The sequence below is a fragment of the Pelophylax lessonae genome (genome assembly GCF_965119305.1).
Source record: "Pelophylax lessonae genome assembly, chromosome: 2".
NCBI classification, from domain to species: Eukaryota; Metazoa; Chordata; class Amphibia; order Anura; family Ranidae; genus Pelophylax; species Pelophylax lessonae.
The window spans coordinates 473,408,443-473,427,554 of NC_138769.1; the positions used below are offsets into that span (position 1 = coordinate 473,408,443).

Genomic DNA, 19,112 nt, shown 5'->3' on the forward strand with positions numbered 1-19,112 from the left:
ATTTTGCAACCCAAAAGGCATTTTTTTGTACTGAAATGAACCCTCTGGGGTCACAAACGCAGTCTTTTCTTTGGCGCTACCAGTCAGGGGTATTTGCCAATATCCTTTGGTCAAGTCCAAAGTAGTTAGGTAGCGGGCTTTGCCAAGTCTGTCTATAAGTTCGTCCACCCTGGGCATTGGGTACATGTCAAACTTTGTCACTGCATTAAGTTTTCTGAAGTCGTTACAAAACCTCCAAGCACCATCCAGTTTTGGGACTAAAACAATGGGGCTAGACCAGTCACTATTGGATTCCTCAATGACATCTAGCTCCAGCATCCTTTTTACTTCATCACTAATGTCCTTTCTCCTAGCTTCGGGAATTTGGTACGGTTTGAGCTTGACACGGACCCCAGGTTCAGTAACAATATCATGCTGAACGGCTGAAGTCATAACAAGTAACTCTGAAAATTTCTCTCTATTCCTTATCTGGAACTCTCTAGCTTCTTGTTTTTGGGAATAAGACAGGGTGTCTGGAATCATGACCTCAGGGACCAGAGGGGACTCAGTACCCCTAGATGTTACAGGGACTGACCTCGCAGTCAAGGCCAGCCTATCCTTCCAGGGCTTTAACAGATTTATATGGTAAATCTGCTCTGGCTTCCTTTTTCCTGGTTGATGCACTTTATAATTTACCTCCCCAAGTCTTTCCAATACTTCGAAGGGACCCTGCCACGTAGCCAGGAACTTGCTCTCAACAGTGGGAACTAACACCAGGACCCTGTCACCAGGTGAGAAGACACGGAGTCGGGCTCCCCTGTTGTATATTCTCTGTTGGGCTGCCTGGGCCTGCAGTAAGTGTTCTTTTACCATAGGCATGATCGCTGCAATCCTGTCATGCATTTGAGCGATGTGCTCAATGACACTTTTGTGGGGTGTCTGCTCCCCCTCCCAGGTTTCCTTGGCTATGTCTAAGAGTCCCAGAGGGTGTCTCCCATAAAGCAATTGAAACGGAGAGTATCCCGTAGAGGACTGGGGTACTTCCCTGATGGCGAACATCAAGTACGGAATAAAGAAGTCACAGTTTTTTCCATCCTTGTCCACAACCTTTTTTAACAGTCTTTAATGTTTTATTGAAGCGTTCTACCAAGCCATCAGTTTGAGGGTGGTATACGGAGGTTCGCAACTGGGTCACCTTAAATAACTTGCACAACCCTCTAGTTATTTGTGACATAAATGGGGTGCCCTGGTCCGTAAGGACCCCCTTAGGGATCCCAGCGTGACTGAACATCATGAACAACTCCTTAGCAATGTTCTTAGTGGATGCAGTGCGTAAGGGAACTGCCTCGGGGTAACGGGTAGCATAATCCATGATTACAAGAATGTGTTGATGACCCTGGGCAGATCTGGGGAGTGGACCTACGAGGTCCATGACGATGCTCTCAAAGGGCACTTCAATAATGGGTAAGGGCACTAAATGACTTCGGAAGTGGGGTGGTGGGGCTGACATCTGACACACAGGACAGGATTGACAATAATTGTCAATATCTTTCTATATGCCAGGCCAGTAAAACCTGCGTAACACCATTTCAGTGGTTCTTTTCAACCCCTAAATGACCTCCTAGTAAGTGTCCATGAGCCAATTCCAGCACCACTCGTCTGTAAGGCTTAGGGACCACCAACTGTTCAGAAATTTCATTATTCTTTTTATATACATGATACAATAAATTCTCATTGCTGCTGAAAAAAGGAAAACAGGGCCTGTTCCCTGGTTCGACAGGTACATCATTAAACATTACTACATTCTCCCAGGCCCTGGCAAGGGTAGGGTCTTTTCTCTGCTCGGTACCAAAGTTTTCCTTGTGCACGTTAAGATCAGCAAACTCCAATGAAGTCTCAGGGTCAGCAGAAGGTTGTCCACCTTCAGTGGCTGTGGGGACTTTTCAGGCTCCTCCAATTCTCCTGCCATAACAGAGAAAGGAAAATCCGGGGAACCTTGAGAGGAATCCCTTGAACCCATATGGTCGGTGCTGGCCAGGAGTTCTGGCTCCGCCACTGAGTCAGTTACTGTGACTGAGTCGGGACAGTCCCACAGTTCCCAAAACTTAGGGAAGTCTCTACCAATGATAGCCTCATGCACTAAGTGGGACACAAGTCCGACTGGATGGGTCACCGTACCTAAATCAGTTTTAAAGCTAACAGTAGCTATAGGATACTCCCGAGTATCACTTTGTACACAGATCACAGCAACCTTCTTAGAATTTCATTTCACAGTTTCAACCATTTCTGCTTTAACCAAAGTCACCAGACTTCCCGAGTCCAGCAAGGTCCCAATAGGCTTATTATTAACAGTCGTTTGGCATATGTGTTTTCCTACACTTGGCGCTGCAGCACATGAAACAGCAGCAAACATAGACTGCCTTCTAAGAGACATGTCACACTGCATGGGTTCATCTGTCAATGGACAGTTTGCTGCAACATGTCCCACTTCCTGGCAATGGAAACACCTGATGTTGCCCCAGTTTGATTTTATGACAGGCAATGGCTTCCCTTGTTTGGGACGCCAAACTTCAGCTCTGGCACCAAAAATCCTCCCCCCTGTCTCCTTGCCATGCTGACCACCCACTTCCCCTGGAACAGTCTTACCGGTTGCCTGGGGAGACCGTGGTTTTGGGTGGAAAGCCAGTGCGGTTGTAGGGGTGGTGACCAGGCTCTCTGCAGCATAGTTCCTCTTAACAAGCTCTGCCAGGTTTCCGCCGACTTGGGATCTCCTTGACTCACCCACTTCTGCAGAGGATTTTGTAATGACCTCAGGAACCGTTTCATGACCACACGCTCCACAATTGGTTGCCCAGACAAGGACTCTGGCTGTAGCCATTTTCGCCCCAGGTGGATTAGGTCAAACATCTGTGCTCTTGGGGGCCTCTCATCTTGGAAGGACCAGCTGTTGACCCGCTGGGCTTGAACGGCCAAGGTAACACAGAGACATGCCAGGATTTCCTGCTTGACCTTCTCATACTCTCTTGCATCCACGGACTCCAAATCATAATAGGCCTTCTGCGATCCCCCAGTAAGTAAGGGAGCAATCAGTCCTGCCCACTGGGTTTTGTGCCAGCCTCCCCTCTCAGCTGTTCTCTCAAATGTAACCAGAAAGGCCTCTGGGTCATTGTCAGCAGTCATCTTTGACAGGAAGCAACCCACATGGATGGCTGAGGAGCTGTCACTAACCCATTCAGTTTTAGCAGCAGACTCCTGTGCAAGTGTCTGCACCACCTCAGCCAGCGCCTTTCTGTATGCTTCTGCAGCACTTGCCAGCTTTCAAACATCAACTGGGTTTGTTCTTGTACAGCACCAATCTGTTGTTGAAGCAAAGAGTTTGCTTGCTGCTGTGCAGCATTTGATAACACCAACTGTTTGAGGATTTCCTCCATGTTCAGTCACTCCAGCTACTGGCTCTTTAATTAGTAACTTACTACCACTGCCCGCATCCTCCACCATATGTTAGTTGGGGAACAGGTAGCAGGTACAAATCTCCCTGGGCTAAGCAGTCTTTCAGGCACAGATACCAAATTCCAGTTAGGTAGTGACAAACAGTGCGGTCTTTATTGGTGCTATATACAAGTCTATATACAAGTGCTGCACAGTGTTTTTAAGGAAAAACAAGCAGGAGAAATAGTAACAAAACAAAAACCTAGCTGTGGCGTGGCACTTACTATACACAATGCAGGCCCTCGCTAACAGGCTGAGCAAGCCTACCGCTTGTCAGCTTCCACAGACACAATCTGACAGTATTACTGACCTTCTGCTCTCATAGACAAACGTTGTCTGATTTCCCAGGCAGAGAGAGCACTGGCTGTCTGTCTCAGGTGAGTTTATATTGGCCTGGGGGAGAGGAACAAGATCCAAACTGGATCATGGATCAGAGATCCTAAAAGGTGTATGTTAGGTGCCTGGGGGATGTATAAACCCCAAACAGGACTTTTCCCGGTTCTCTCTGGTACGCTCTGCTATTATGTATATATATATATATAATAATTAAATAGTTTCAGTAATAAAAATGAAATTAAACAAATAATATTGCCTTAAAATAAAACTGTAAGCATTGTAGTGCTTTCCAGTCTTTAGACTGGTGGTTAGTGAAAAGATGCTCCATTGCATTGGGATTAGTGGAAAAGTGCCTCCCCCCTACAATAATGATCAGTGGAATACTCATATACACATGTGGTCAGTGTAGTTCCCCTTACATTAGTGGTGAATGCAGTGCCGCCTTATATTATTTCTCAGTTAGATGCTCCCTTACATTGATAGTCATTTTTTAGAAGGATCCCAGATATCGGCAGTCTTTAGAAGGAGGTACCCTTTACATTGGTGGTCAGTTCAGAAGGGCCTCTTTAGTCAGTTCAAGGAATGCTTCTTACATTTGAGGTTAGCGTGGGAAGAATGTCCTCCTCACAGATAAGCAGGAAAGATCATTGTGCCACTGGTGACTTATCTGAAAGGTAGAAATTTCTAGTTGATCAAGGAATGCGTAGCACCCTCTGTTAGAACCTTGAAGTTTAATTAAAGTCTGGTTAAGAAAGGCTGCTCTAGGTGTATTTTTTACCCTGTTTTAGGTAGAGTTGGAAGATGCTTTAAAAGGCATGTTTTTGCATGTATTTTCTTTTTTAGAACAAAAAATGTAAGAAAACTTTCAAAAATATGTATTTTTATTGTTTTTTTATTATTGGTGTGACTACCCTTTGGCTTCAAACCAGCATTAGTTTGCACACCTTCAGGGGTTTCAAGTCAAGTGTATAATTAATCAAATATACCAAGCAGGTGCTAAAGATCATCAATTCCATATGTAGGTTGAAACACCTAGTCATTAACTGAAACAGAAATGGGTGTGTAGGAGGCTTAAAACTGGGTAAGAAAAAGCCAAACTTTGCTACTAAGGTGAGGTTGTGTAAGACAATTTCATATCACAATTCATACACCATAGCAAGGCTAAGCACAGCAACAAGACACAAGGTAGTTATACTGCATCAGCAAAGTCTCTCTCAGGTATAGATTTCAAAGCAGGTTGGAGTTTCAAAATGTGCTGTTCAAGCTCTTTTGAAGAAGCACATTAAAACAGGCAACATTGAGGGCCACAGACACAGTGGTCAGTCAAGGATACTTAATGCAGTAGATGAGCACACCATGCTTACTTCTCTTCAACATTGAAAGATGTCCAGCAGTGCCATCAGAAAAGAACTTGGGGAAACCCGTGGGACCCAGGTACCCCCATCTACTGTGCAGAGAAGTCTGGCCAGAAGTCATCTTCATGAAAGAATTGTGGTCAAAGAACCATACCTTCAATTTCGAAACATGGCTAATCAACTTAACTATGCACAAAAACATAGGAACTGGGGTGCAGAAAAATAGCAGCAGGTGCTCTGAACTAATAAGTCAAAACCTAAAATATTTGGCTGTAGCAGGAAGCAGTTTGTTCACCAAAGGGCCGGGGAGCAATAAAACCATTGCAGAGGTTCCTTGGAAGTTTGAGGCTGTATTTCTGTAAACAGTTGAAGATTTGGTCAGGATCAATGGTGTCCTCAATGCTGAGAAATACTGGCAGATACATATATATCATACCATACCATCAGGGAGGCATGTAATTGGCCCTAAATGTATTATGCAGCAGAACAAGGACCCCAAACATACAGCCAATGTCATTAAGGACTATCTTCAGTGTGAGGAAGAACAATGAGGCTTGGAAGTGACCTCACAGAACCCTGATCTCAACATCATCGAGTAGGTCTGGGAAGAGACAGAAGGATTTGAGGCAGCCTACATCCATAGAAGATCTATGGTTAGTTCTCTAAGATGTTTACAAAGTTCCTTAACCACTTAAGCCCCGGAAGATTTTACCCCCTTCCTGACCAGGGGGTATTTTGCGATTCGGCACTGCGTGACTTTAACGGACAATTGCGCGGTCGTGCGACGCTGTACCTAAACAAATTTGACGTCCTTTTTTCCCCACATTTGATTATCACATTGGTGGTATTTGATTACCTGTGCGATTTTTTGATCATGCGCTATAAACAAAAAAAGAGCGTCGATTTTGCAAAAATAACAATATTTTTCACATTTTTTTATATGAAATTCCCCCAAAAAAATGTAAAAATCAAAATTTTTTAACATTTTCGGCCAATTTGTTTTATGCTACATATGTTTGGTAAAAAAAATCGCAAAAAGCGTATTTTGATTGGTTTGCGCAAAAGTTATCGCGTTTACTAACAAAGGGAAAGATTTTTGTCATTTCTGTTGTTTTTTTTTTAACGTGTAATGGCGGCGATCTGCGATTTTTTTTGCGGTACTGCGACATTGCGGCGGACAGATCGGACCGTTGACTGACATTTTTGACACTTTTGGGGTTACCAGTGACATTACTGCAGTAATCAGTGCTATACATATGCACTGTTACTGCAAAATTACACTGGTAGTGAAGGGGTTAACTTTATTTGAGAGGGAGGGGCTGTGTGTGTCCCTAGGGGCGTGATTCTTACTGTGATTGGCTGTCTGTTGAGCTGTAGAAACAGTGATCACATCTACTATGTAGAACCGTGTGATCACAGTTTCTACACAGGGGAGAATGACAGGCGGCTTGTTTACACAAGCTGCCTGACTTTCTCCCTCTGCAGCGGCGATCGCAGAGTGACCGGCGGACATCGGGTCCGCCGGTCACACGCGCGGGGAGGTCCGTGAGCACGCGGGAGCGCGCCTCCGGCAGCGCGCGCTCGCTCCCTAGACCCTCACAGGCTAGTGACGTAGACCTACGTCACTTTGCCTGTGAGGGGCTGACTGCCGAAGTAGATAGTCGTGCGATTGTACGTAGAAGAATTGATGCTGTTTTGAAGGGAAAGGATGGTCACACGAAATATTGATTTGATTTGGATTTCTCTTCCATTTATCTACTTTCCTTTTTAATTGAATAAAATAAACTATTAACACTTCTATTTCTGAAAGCATTCTTAATTTATAAAATTTTTGCACACCTGCCCAAAACATTCAACATTCTCAGGGGTTCTGCTTTTGCAGTCCTCCCAGAACATTAATCTCTTTCAACAGATTCCTGACCATCTTTGAAGTGTTTGTGCCACACTCATTACATGGTCACCAAAAGCCTTCTGAATCGTCTGAATAGCTTCTGCAAAGGAATATTCAAGTTTTACACAAAATTTGATGCAGATTTGTTGCTCTACTCATACAGTCATTTTGAATGTGTTGACCACACAGAATACATGCTCACTCAACGGCGTCTAGTGCCCCCACTGACCAGTACAGTGAAGTTGTCATTGTTCACACATGCATATTTCAGTCCACTCTCCTTGGCTGCCATATTACATTGATGTTGTGCAAACTGTTCTCATTGTAGTAACAAAGGCTGAACTTTTCCAGACCTTGTATATCCAAAACTATGGCAGTTTCCTCTTAAGCTTCTAAGCCACTGCTTACCCTTTGTCCACTTTTTAACTGAAGGTAAAATTACCTTTTAATTCTTAAATAGATTCAACATTTCTGAAAAAACTTTGAAACAGTATTAAAAACAATTATTTTAAGTAGATGATAAATATATTTTACCTCCCCATAAAGTTGATGTCCTTTCACAAAACTGTAGCTCAAGAAATTTTATGAAACGACTAGAAGAATTATTAAGCGTTGTTTTGGCATGCCCAAATGCTTCTAGGATTGTGTTTACCTGTAATGTAATAAACATATTAAGTTCTGGTTTCCTTTAGTAGGAAAGTTATATCATAGCAAAAGTACAGAACTTGTAAAAATATTACTAAAGCATAAAAGACAATGGGAGATACCTACTAAAACTGGAGCATTTAGAATCTAGTGCAACTGTGCATGGTAGCCATTGCCAATCAGCTTCTAATTCTAATTTATTTTTTAAAAATCTGAAATTTTGTGCATTTTGTAATCCGAAGGTGCCACCATTTATTTCAAAATTCAACCAACTAAGCCTTCAATTTCACCTCATGTTGCTAAAGAATTTTCATGGCTGGAAATCTTTTTTTCTTTCCAGGTCACAGCTCATGCTCATTTCTTTTTCAATGATATCTTTATCATGATTCTCTAATCATTGAGTAGAAATTCATTAATTTTTTCCAAAAATTTCCAACATGCCCGATCACTCAAATTTGATGGCCGCATGAAAATTGCCCATTGTTGCAGCCAACTAATAGTGTGAAATTCAAGAAAAAATTCTTAGTTATGATTTTCAAAAGAAAATTTGTTCAGAAGAATTCAACCCATGTATGGCCAGCTTAACTTCAACTTGTTCAATTAAACTTTGACAATAAAACCTAGAAACGGATTGGTTTCTATGCAGAGCTGCACCAATTTTTGCACTCTCCAGTTTTAGTAAATCCCCCCCCCCCATTGCAGCAATCATCTGCACATTACCAAATAAATCTGAAAGTAGATTATTTGATTCTACTTATCCATTGTTGTTTTTAAAATGTCCAGATATTCTCACCCAGATATATGTTTGAAATTCTAAACTGCCCGCTGTGAAACAGAATTAGTTTTATGGCGACTCTGTGCCTCTGAAACTGGCTACAATCATTAAAGGAGAAGTACAGCCAAAGCACGTTTGCCTGTACTTCTCCTGTGGATCACAAGAGTGCAGTACATTCTATAGACCGCTGTTGGCTGACATCACAGAGCAAGTCCACATGCCTGGACTGGCATTCGACTCAGCCTCTCAGCGAGCTGCTGAGGGCCTGAGCCGGCTGCTCCTGCCCTCACCAGCTCCTTGCTCATGGAGCCCTGAGAACCGAGCGATTGGCGGTGTTTGATCATTTAGGCCCTCAGTGTTAGAGCCGACGGGGGACAGATGAAGTATCGGATCGATGCAGCATCCACCTAGGTAAGCATGATTCTGAACAAAAGAAAAAAACCTGAACTTCTCTTTTAAAGGGTTGTTGGACATATAGGTGAACATTTTTCACAGGCTGTATTTTAGGTGCCTTCTCATTGCATAGCATAGATTAGAGCTGCACGATTCTGGCCAAAATGAGAATCACGATTTTTTAGCTTGGAATAAAGATCACGATTCTCTCACGATTCTCTGTGTAACAAAAAAAAAATTGGGATAACTTTACTGTTACGTTTTTTTTTTTTATTCATTAAAGTCTATTAATTGCGTTTGAAAGACTGCTGCGCAAATACAGTGTGACATAAAATATTACAACAATCGCCATTTTATTCTGTAGGGTCTCTGCTAAAAAAAATGTTTGGGGGTTCTAAGTACTTTTCTAGCAAAAAAAACTGATTTTAACTTGCAAGCAACAAATGTCAGAAAAAGATCCAGTCTTTAAGAGGTTAAACTTCCTTTCTCTCTGGCAGAGGGAAGGAAAAGATACAATGTAATCATTTTTGTTTATAGTTACTGGGAGACTTTGCTGATAGCCGTTTGTCGGGAGGCTTTTTTTTTTTTTTCCACAGCTGTTCTCTCTGCTATGCAAAGGATCGAGCATATTTCAGGGTTAGATCGTCAGGAGGGGTGAATCGAGATCGCGATTTTCATACGATTAATCGTACAGCTCTAGCATAGATATAAGTTTAAAGTGCTATTATTTTGTGACTCCAGCTATTCTTTGTTTCAAAACAATATCTTGCTTTTTCGTTAGACAAGAACTATTTACAGATCATTGTTAAATGTCTAATCATGAACAAAGGGCAGTGACATATCAGTCCATCTTAAAAAGTCACAGCCAGGACCTTTCACAATGTTTTCACAATTCTGCTGAGTACTGTCCACTGTGTACTATTTTATTTGTACTGACATTTACATTTTCAGAACAAGTTTTTAGGATGTTCCCTACTTTCTGGTCCCAGCAAAACTGCTCCAATGGGCAGTCCAAGCTCCAATAGGAGGTCATCATTTATCAGTTGTGTGTCCAAGGACTCCTTTTCCAGTACCTGAAGCTAGGTCTGAACAGACACAACAATAGCTAAACTTTGGGTACAGTAACAGCAAGATAAAGCAACATAATGCTTTCTGTAGCCATCTTTGCTCCTGTCTCTATGAAGCTACAATAACCAAGGCATGCACATATTCACTGTAAGACTGAGGTCTGCTACCAGCAGCCCCAGCCAGTCCCACAAACTTCTGACGGTCCTGCAATGGCTGCATGCAGCACAATGACAGTGTTCATGCAGTGGTACACTTTGATTTATGCAGTAATGATACATGATTAGGTAAATGTATACATTCTCTGGGGACGATCTGTTGGGGAAAAAAAGTGGCAATAATCATATCATTGAATTAACTTACGTGTTTAATCTTTGAATTAAAAGAGTATTTGCGGGAACTACACCTGAGGGCCAGATGTTTGATAATATGCTTGTAGGCTTCTGTCTTCCCAGAACCACTTTCACCACTAGGAATGAAACAGAAATGACTTGAGTTCGAGTAAAAATGGCATTTTAGAAGGTACCACAATTAAACTTAGATTGTATATGGTGATGTTTTGTATTCAGACTACGTTTTGTGTAAAATGACGATCTTTAACACTGAAATGTGCTGCTCACATTTGCTTCTATGAGATAAAAATATAGCAGAGCAACAGAGCCACCTTGTGGTACAATACCTGTAATAGCTTTTATTTATGCTATGAAGAAGCTAGCATTTCCTTTCAGCTATGTGCATCAAACATGTGCGGAAATAAATGAATGGCACTCACATGCAGTTAAAGGGGCAAAAAATCCTAATTCAAAAATGTAATATTTTGCAGCTTACCAATCATTAGATATGTTGGCTTCATTCATTTTCTTTTTTTGCCTTTTTTACCTCTGTTTTTCCTACCTGGTGATCTGACCAGTAACACAACTCCTGTATTAGAGTTCCTACACTCTGGATGAAGGAGCATAAAGACACCTTTGGACAGCAGCATTGTCAGTCTGGGGGGAGTGTAGTGTTGGATGTACTAGTATATTTAAATACACTAATAAACTGAAGCCAAACTCCAGATAGCACCTTTTAAGCAGTTATAGCAACAGTTTTGTTCCTTTTGAGGTGAAGGTTTTACATAAAAAAATAAAAGCTTATCACTGTAAGCACCCATGTCAATGTTAAAGTCATAGTAGACTTGAGCATGTTTAAAAAAAAAAAAAGTATTGTATTGCATACTAGCACATTATGAAATATTTTCCATAAAACGAAGCCCTCCAGCAGCACGCTGTCACCGCTGACAGGGCTTCCGTCTTCACCCAGTCTTCCTTACAGGTTCGTGTGCTCCGGCCACCTGAGTGGCCAAGCCACGATGACGTCACTTCCACGCATGCGTGTGGGAGTCATGGGCACTGCACACAGTTCTGAAGGAACGGCATGAGGGCATGCACCAAGGGCGTCATCGGCTGCATGCTGCGTGAATATCTCCTAAACACCGCAAGTACCTACAGGTAAGCCTTATTATACTGTAGGTACAGGTCCAAAAAAGACGTTTACTACCACTTGTTCTGTCTCAATAGTCAGAATCTATTTACCTTTAGGAAATTAACCCCTTTGTCTCAAAGTGAAACATCTGCAGAACATTGTATTCTGTTGAAAAGCAACAGACATGGGTGGGATTGACATCATTGCAGCCCCGGTCACTTATACAGCCGGAGACCATGAACTCAGTTTGTAAGGTAAGTATTTCCTAATGCATACAAGCACATTATGCCATTCCCCTTGCAGGGGATTTTTTTTTGCCAGCCTCGGTTTACTACCGCTTTAAAGTCCTGGTGCTGTGTTCTTGATCCACATTTAAAATACTGCCCTCATGAACCTTATTAACACCTAACATACTTTAAAGGTTTCAACCGTGTCCTCTCTTTTCCCCTGTTTTCCCTAGGGAATACATCTTCCTTTCTGTTATGCTTTTCATCCTTAAATGAAAAAAATGTATTTCTCTTATTTCCAAACCTCATCTGACTATATTCCTTCCCACATCATTACCCATTAATCTTACTCTTTAATTCCTGCCTAACATCTCCTTTAAACCTATTCCTTTCCATGGGCAGTTAAATGTGTATTTTAACCTACCATTTCACATTTCTGGTATGTGTATGTTGTACACGAGCATGTACTTAAAAAAGTAAAAAAAAAAAAAAAGTGGTAAAAAATGTCCTATTCTTTTGTATTTCTTCCTTTGTGTGAAACTGTATAATAATAATAATAATAATAATAATATCTGGCGATCCTGACAGTTCCCCTACTGTCCTATTTCAAACTGATCACACTAGACATGAAAGCACATCCATCTCCAAGTGGTCAGTTTTCAGGCTGAGAGCATAACCAGCCTGTCCTCTAATTGCAAAGACTTGTGCTGACACGCCTCTTCCCAAGATCAGCTTATTACTGGGAAGATCAGTCTTGCACTTCTATTTTAAAGTGAATGGGTTGTTTTATATGGTGAATATTCACATATGCTTTAAGTTGACCATTCATGCTGGCAACATAGAGCCACAACGTAAAAAGGCATCTCTGGACCATTCAGTTCCTTCCAGCTCCTGCACTGTCTCTCATTTTCCCTTTATAACCAAACTCACTAAATAACACATTTATTCAGGATTAGAAAGTATAGAAATAATTTACTAATGGCAAGTAGACTGTTCACTTTGCAGGTGAATTTTCCCAGAGCTTAGTAAATGAGGTGAAGCTCTGTTGACTTGCATTATGCAACCACATGCAAGCAAAAATGCTGTTAATTTATTTTCCTTGCTAGTCAATGGGTGTTTTTTTTAAATTTCACTACGGTCACTAAGCTCTGGGGAAAATTCCCTTGCACTATGCAACTTTATTAATAAAGTAAGCAACCTATATTCTTTTACTTAATCAACCCATATGACTCTAATAGTTTTGTGCTGGATCATGTTTACTGTGGATCCTATTATTTTGTATTATTTGACTACAGGGGGGGGGGGAATACAGGGGGGGAGACCTTAAGGTCTTTCTGGACCCCTAATTCCCACTACTCTTCTGTTAAGTCTATGGGTTTGAGGCACACACACCGAACTAAAGAGAAATCATGACATTTATGGTTGGTGTCCCTCATTAAGGACTGTGGAGTCCTGTCCATCATAGTGACTATTTAGTTAGGACTCAACTACAGTACAACTGCTACCCTGGTGTGGTCCCTCACCCCCTATAGGGTCCAACCTGATGTATCAGTTCACTATTAGTACCTGTGATATCAGCATATACTTTAAAGCAGTCCACTAGAGATGGTAATCTCTTTTCTGATTCCATCCTAGATAGGTAGTTCACAAATGCACCATAGGCGTCCTTCTCCCCTATGTCTCTTTCTCCCCCCCTGTATTTTTTCTCCCCTCCCCTGTAGTCTTTGATGGCTCCCCATCAGTATCTACCATATGTCCCCTGGGGGCAATAACTACAGCAGTCCGTCTGCAGTCAAGGGGAGCTTCTATGTATAGAAACAGTAAAACCAGGTACCCAATAACCAAAATAGAGAATAAACAAATACAGTGCATGAGGTTCGACACTGTAGTTGCTGCCACGCTCTGCATTATTTTTGTGATCATTTATATGTCTACATTAAAGGGGAGCATGTATGTATGTAGACATCCATCACTATATGTGCTAAATGTACTATTCACCCTTGTTATATTTGTATATTCCTTTGAAAATTATGCCATTAGTCATCTGAACTTTTTAGAGGCATAAAAGGGGGGGTTCTTTTCCCCGTTTTTAGAATTCATTATCGTCAAGTTTTAATGGTCAGCTGTGAGTAACACTTGGAACAATGTGGACTGGATTGAAACGGTACTCTGTCAGTAGTACCATGCTAGTACCGCTAGATGGCCTCAGTCCTGACGTTCACCTGAGCACATAATTGTTGATTAGCGTAGCCAAGGTAACAGGCTATTTAAACAAGGCCCGGACAACGCTATGACGTCCTGAGGAAGCGTGCGTAAGCACGCGAAACGCGTCGATGTCACACGCTGACGCTCCACCCACCCACAGTCTCCTGCTCGAGATTATACTGTGTGAACCTGACTGGCTGCTACATCTTTGCCGCGACCTGGAAAAGCCGCGGAGACAACTTCCGGACACGGGACTTAGCCTGCCAAACAAACTCATTGGCAGAAGTACTTGGAACGCCTGCTGCAATCGGCAGCAGTAGCACCCTGGCATTGGATGGTATGGCTAGCCACGATCTGCACCTGCTACCTACTCTCGGGACCTGAATGCTAGAGAAGGCATCTCATTCCTGGCTGTCTTGGTGAAAACGGGGGACGTCTGGTAAGAGCCGATTTTCCATACTTATATCCTATACTGGATTACATATCTTGCATTTTCGGTCTACCACACCCCGGGAACCCTAAGGAATCCCAGCTTCGGGGTCCAAAATGGATATCATGTATTCAGCCATACCATATCCAACTAAACCAGGTGATGCCTTAGTGCAGCCCCATCCAGACTATTGAGCCAGTTAGTCACATCCCCGGCAATCTGCCGCTGCAGGGAAAGTTTGATATCCCCTCTCTACACGCATGGGGTTTTTCATTGGAGATGATTACACTCTTCACTGCTGTTTAAGCAATACGGCTGTTTAAGCCACTACCCCTCCAGGATATTGTTTATTGTACTGCTCTGCGTGGTCAGGTCTGTCTGGAGTTATCCTGCCAGGAGTTAAGATAAGCACCATAGGAAGACTAACTTTCTGCTTTCTCTTACATGGAACAATTATACCTACTAATCAAGTAACCTATCGGTGACTTTCTTCACACACAGTTAAAGCCACACAGCCTCAAAGGTGAAACATACGGGCATGCGCAGTTAGTTACAAGAGGCCCCCCAAAGTGTTTATTGTTGGCCAAACGCACAGTTGTCCAGGTTTTGGAGAAGTGATTGCAGGTCTGTTTGAGACATATCACATCCAGCCTATACCAACTGTGTTCAAGAGCAGGGCTGGGTGGTGGGGCACAGAAGCGTGTGTTGTTGCTGTCTCTGTACATCCTGACACCCGTAGGGGTCTTCGGGGTCATTCAGTCCAGATTGACGAGGTTTTTCACACATTTTAGTATGTTATTTTCACTCTTTTGTGTGCATCATCACCAATAAAGTTTATGTCTGCACCTGTATCCCTGTGAGCCCCATTTGTTGCAACCACTCCAGGAGGGAATCTTCCCCCCTTCCATTTCACTGACATTCCTACCCCTGGTTGCGTAGGGTTCCCGTTCACAATAGACCGCTAGGTACGACCAAATTGTTTCTCGCCCACTGGCTCAGTTCGGCTTGAGAACATCACCTTGTGATTCAGCCTTTTATCATTTTGTACATGCAAGTCCATTAGCCTAACCAACAGAAAACAAACAAACAGAATAAATAAATAGAAAACCTCCATATACAAAACCCTACATCAGGGGCGCCCAACCGCTTGCCCGCCGCACCCTCTGATTCTGGGATGGCAGGTCAGCAAGTCCAGATCGCAGGTACCCGACCAACCATTCCAGAGCACCAGCGGTAAAAATAGAGCCAGTGGTATAGGAAGCATGTGGCTGCAGTATAGAACAGAGCCAGTGTTTCCAGCATAGTGCCATCTCCTGTCACTGGCAGAGTGATACCAAATGCACTCCAGTGATACCTGTCCTAGGGGACAGCCAGCAGAGCCTGGCAGCCATACCCACCCTGGGGAACAGCAAGCAGCACCTGCCAGCCATACCCACTCTGGGGGACAGCAAGCAGCACCTGCCAGCCATACCTGCCCTGAGGGACAGCCAGCAGCACCTTCCACCTATATCCACCCTGGGGGACTGCAAGCAGCAGCTGCCAGCCATACCACCTTGGGGGACAGCAGCAACCACCAGCCATACTCGCCCTGGGGGACAGCAGCAGCTGCCAACCATACCCACATGAGGGACAACAGTAGCTGCCAGCCATACCCACCTGAGGGACAGCAGCAGCCTCCAGCCATACTCACCTGGGGGACAGCAGCAGCCACCAGCCATACCCACCCTCAGGGACAGCAGCAGCCGCCAACCATACCTGCCTGGGGAACAGCAGCAGCCGCCAGCCATACCCGCCTGTCTGTTTTTTAGGCAGACCCAAACAGACCCTCCATTAATCTCTATGGAGTGGCAGATGTAAATAGATTTGTGTCCATATACACTTGCCTACCTCCAACCGATCCGCTCAAAAAAACAGAAGGGGATCCTTTCTCTTCCATCTGGGTGCATAGGATTGGAGGGTTTATAGAGTACAGTGTGCTGTGTCCGTGTCCGCTCTGCATATGCGAAGTACACACAGACCTGTCATCCGCCCACTCCGCTCATTGTGGCCCGAGACCGATTACCAAGTCGCTTAAGTGACCCTCGCTCTTCAAAAGATTGGGCACCCATGCCCTACACCCACAGATGAGCCAGAACAGGGATCTCCTAACTACGGCTCTCCAGTCATTGTGGAACTACAAGTCCCATGACGCATTGTAAAACTCTGACATTCACAGACATGACTAGGCATGATGGGAATTGTAGTTCCTGAACAACCGGAGGGCCATAGTTTGGAGAGCCCTGATCCAGAGGAATGCAAAAAATATATATAAAAGCAGGGCACATTTTGCTCCAGCAAAAGAAAAATAAACTCCTTCTTAATCCCCCAGAAGGCAATCAGATATTCCCTAAATCAACAATCCCTGGTGTTATTATCTGTATATGATAATAGCCATATTACCATTGTGTACACTTATGCATTTAGCCCTTTTTAAAACTGTCTACTGAACTGGCCAGGACTAGTTCTTGAGTGAGTATATTTCACATTTTCTCAGCTCTTACTCTGAAGAAGTCTTTCCACATGTGGAGGATAAATCTCTTCTCCACCAAGCTCCCTATATGGACCACTTATGTATTTATTTATGGTGATCATTTCCCCCTAATTGCCTTTTCTCAAGAGAGAATTAATTTAGTTCAGTTAACCTTTCCTCATAGCCAAGCTCCTTCATGCCTTTTATCAGTTTGGTTGCCCTGTCTGCAGTTCCCCAATATCCTTTTTGTGAATTGGTGCCCAAAACTGAGCTGCACATTCCAGGTGAGGTCTTACTAATGCTTTACACAGGGGCACAATTGTGTGTCTCCCTCTCTCTAGAATCTGAATCACTTTAATACAAGAAAGCATTTTGCTTGGTTTAGAAAAATTGCAGTATGATCTGTTTGTAAGTTGAAAACTTTTTGTAAGAATGGTATTTCACTATAGAGGCCGGTGTCATCTGCAAACAGGAAAATGGTACTTTTAATCCCAACTCTTTATAATTTACAAATAGGTTAAAAAGTAAGGGTCCCAACACTGAACCCTGGGGCATACCACTAATAACCTTAGACCTTTCAGAGTTTAAATCATTAATTACTACTGTCTGCATACAGTCTTTTAGTTTTTTATCCATTTACAAACAGCAATTTTCTAAGCCTGTAGACTTTAACTTACACATTAGCCATGTGTGGGGAACTGTGTTAACCACTAAAGCCCCGGAAGATTTTACCCCCTTCCTCACCAGGCCCTATTTTGCGATTCGGCATTGCGTGACTTTAACGGACAATTGCGTGGTCGCGCAACACTGTACCCAAATTAAATTGACATCCTTTTTTTTTCCCACAAACAGAGCTTTCTTTTGGTGGTATTTGATCACCTGTACGATTTTTACTTTTTGCGCTATAAACAAAAAAAGAGCCTAAATTTTGAAAAAATAACAATATTTTTCACATTTTCTTAAATGAAATTCCCCCAAAAAAATGTAAAAATCTAAATTTTTTAACCTTTTTGGCCAATTTGTTTTCTGATACATATGTTTGGTAAAAAAAATCGCAATAAGCGCATTTTGATTGGTTTGCGCAAAAGTTATTGCGTTTACTAACTAAGGGAAAGATTTCTGTCATTTTTGGTGTGTTTTTTTTTAACGAGTAATGGTGGCGATCTGCGATTTTTTTGCGGGACTGCAACATTGCGGCGGACAGATCAGACCCTTGACTGACATTTTTGACACTTTTTGGGGTACCAGTGACATTACTACAGTAATCAGTGCTATACATATGCACTGTTACTGTAAAAATTACACTGGCAGGGAAGGGGTTAACTTTTTTGGTGATGCAGGGGTTAAGTGTGTCCCTAGGGGCGTGCTTCTAACTATAAAGGAGTGTGGCTAGTGATGTAACCACAGAGACAAATACGATCCTACATAGCAGGATCGTATGATCTCTGCAGTTAGATCAGGGAGAATGACAGTTGGCTTTGTTTACATCAGCCGCCTGCCTTTCTCCCTCTCCACGGGGAGATCGTGAGTGACCGGCGGACATCAGGTCCACCGGTCACACGCGCGGACATGTTATGGAACGAGTGGGGGCGGGAGCGCGCCTCCGGCGGCGTGCGCTCGCCCCCTAGAGGCCCACAGGCTAGCGATGTAGTACTACGTCACTTTGCCTGTACGGGGCTGACCGCCGCAGTAAATAGTCGTGCGGCGGTCGGCAAGTGGTTAAATGCTTTTGCAATGTCCACTTAAACTATAGCCACAGCCACTTTGTCGTTTATCATAAAGAAAGAAAGCAGATTTGTTTGACCACTTCCGTCCTTCATGAATCTATGCTGTCAATTGCTTTCTAGCAAAAACTCTTCTATGTGGTATTTTAGCAAACTGTCAAGTATCTTCCTGACTATAGAAGTTAAACTAACCTGTGTGTACCTACTAGGTAAAGATTTTGATCCCTTTTTAAATATAGGTACTGTCTTGCGCCAATCTTGTGGCACCCAGCCGGTCGTTAAAGATTCTATAAAAATTAGTAACAATGGCTTTTAAATAACAGAGCTCACCTATTTGAGGATACAAAGCTGTAAGACATCTTGTTCAGATGCTTTATTTACCTTTATTTTGTTTAAATGTTTTGGACTATACATTTTGAGCCATTGAAGTTCTTTTGGGGCTATGTTTTGTTTTTTTGCTTCATAAATGTTTTATTGAAAAATACAAAGTGCACAAAAAACAGAGCATTAGGCTGCAAATAGTAACAAAGGCAGCGAAAATAAAAGGTCTAAATTTTATCCAAGGGGATTTATGATGTCAAATTAAATGCATACACGCACTCTGGTACATTGAGAAGAATGTCTG

The 19,112-nt window shown here is 42.8% G+C and overlaps 1 protein-coding gene across 4 annotated transcripts in view; it reads right to left on the minus strand.

The window, feature by feature from the left end:
- The window catches only part of MYO16 (myosin XVI), a 539,163-nt gene that overhangs the window by 195,606 nt on the left and 324,445 nt on the right, over nucleotides 1–19,112 (minus strand). For all 4 annotated transcript variants that reach the window (XM_082247038.1, XM_082247037.1, XM_082247039.1 and 1 more), the window contains exons 14-15: nucleotides 10,292–10,397; nucleotides 7,585–7,702 (exon numbers count right to left, since the gene is read on the minus strand). In XM_082247038.1, the coding sequence (XP_082103164.1) occupies nucleotides 7,585–7,702; nucleotides 10,292–10,397 (224 nt within the window). The remainder of the gene's footprint in view (nucleotides 1–7,584; nucleotides 7,703–10,291; nucleotides 10,398–19,112) is intronic.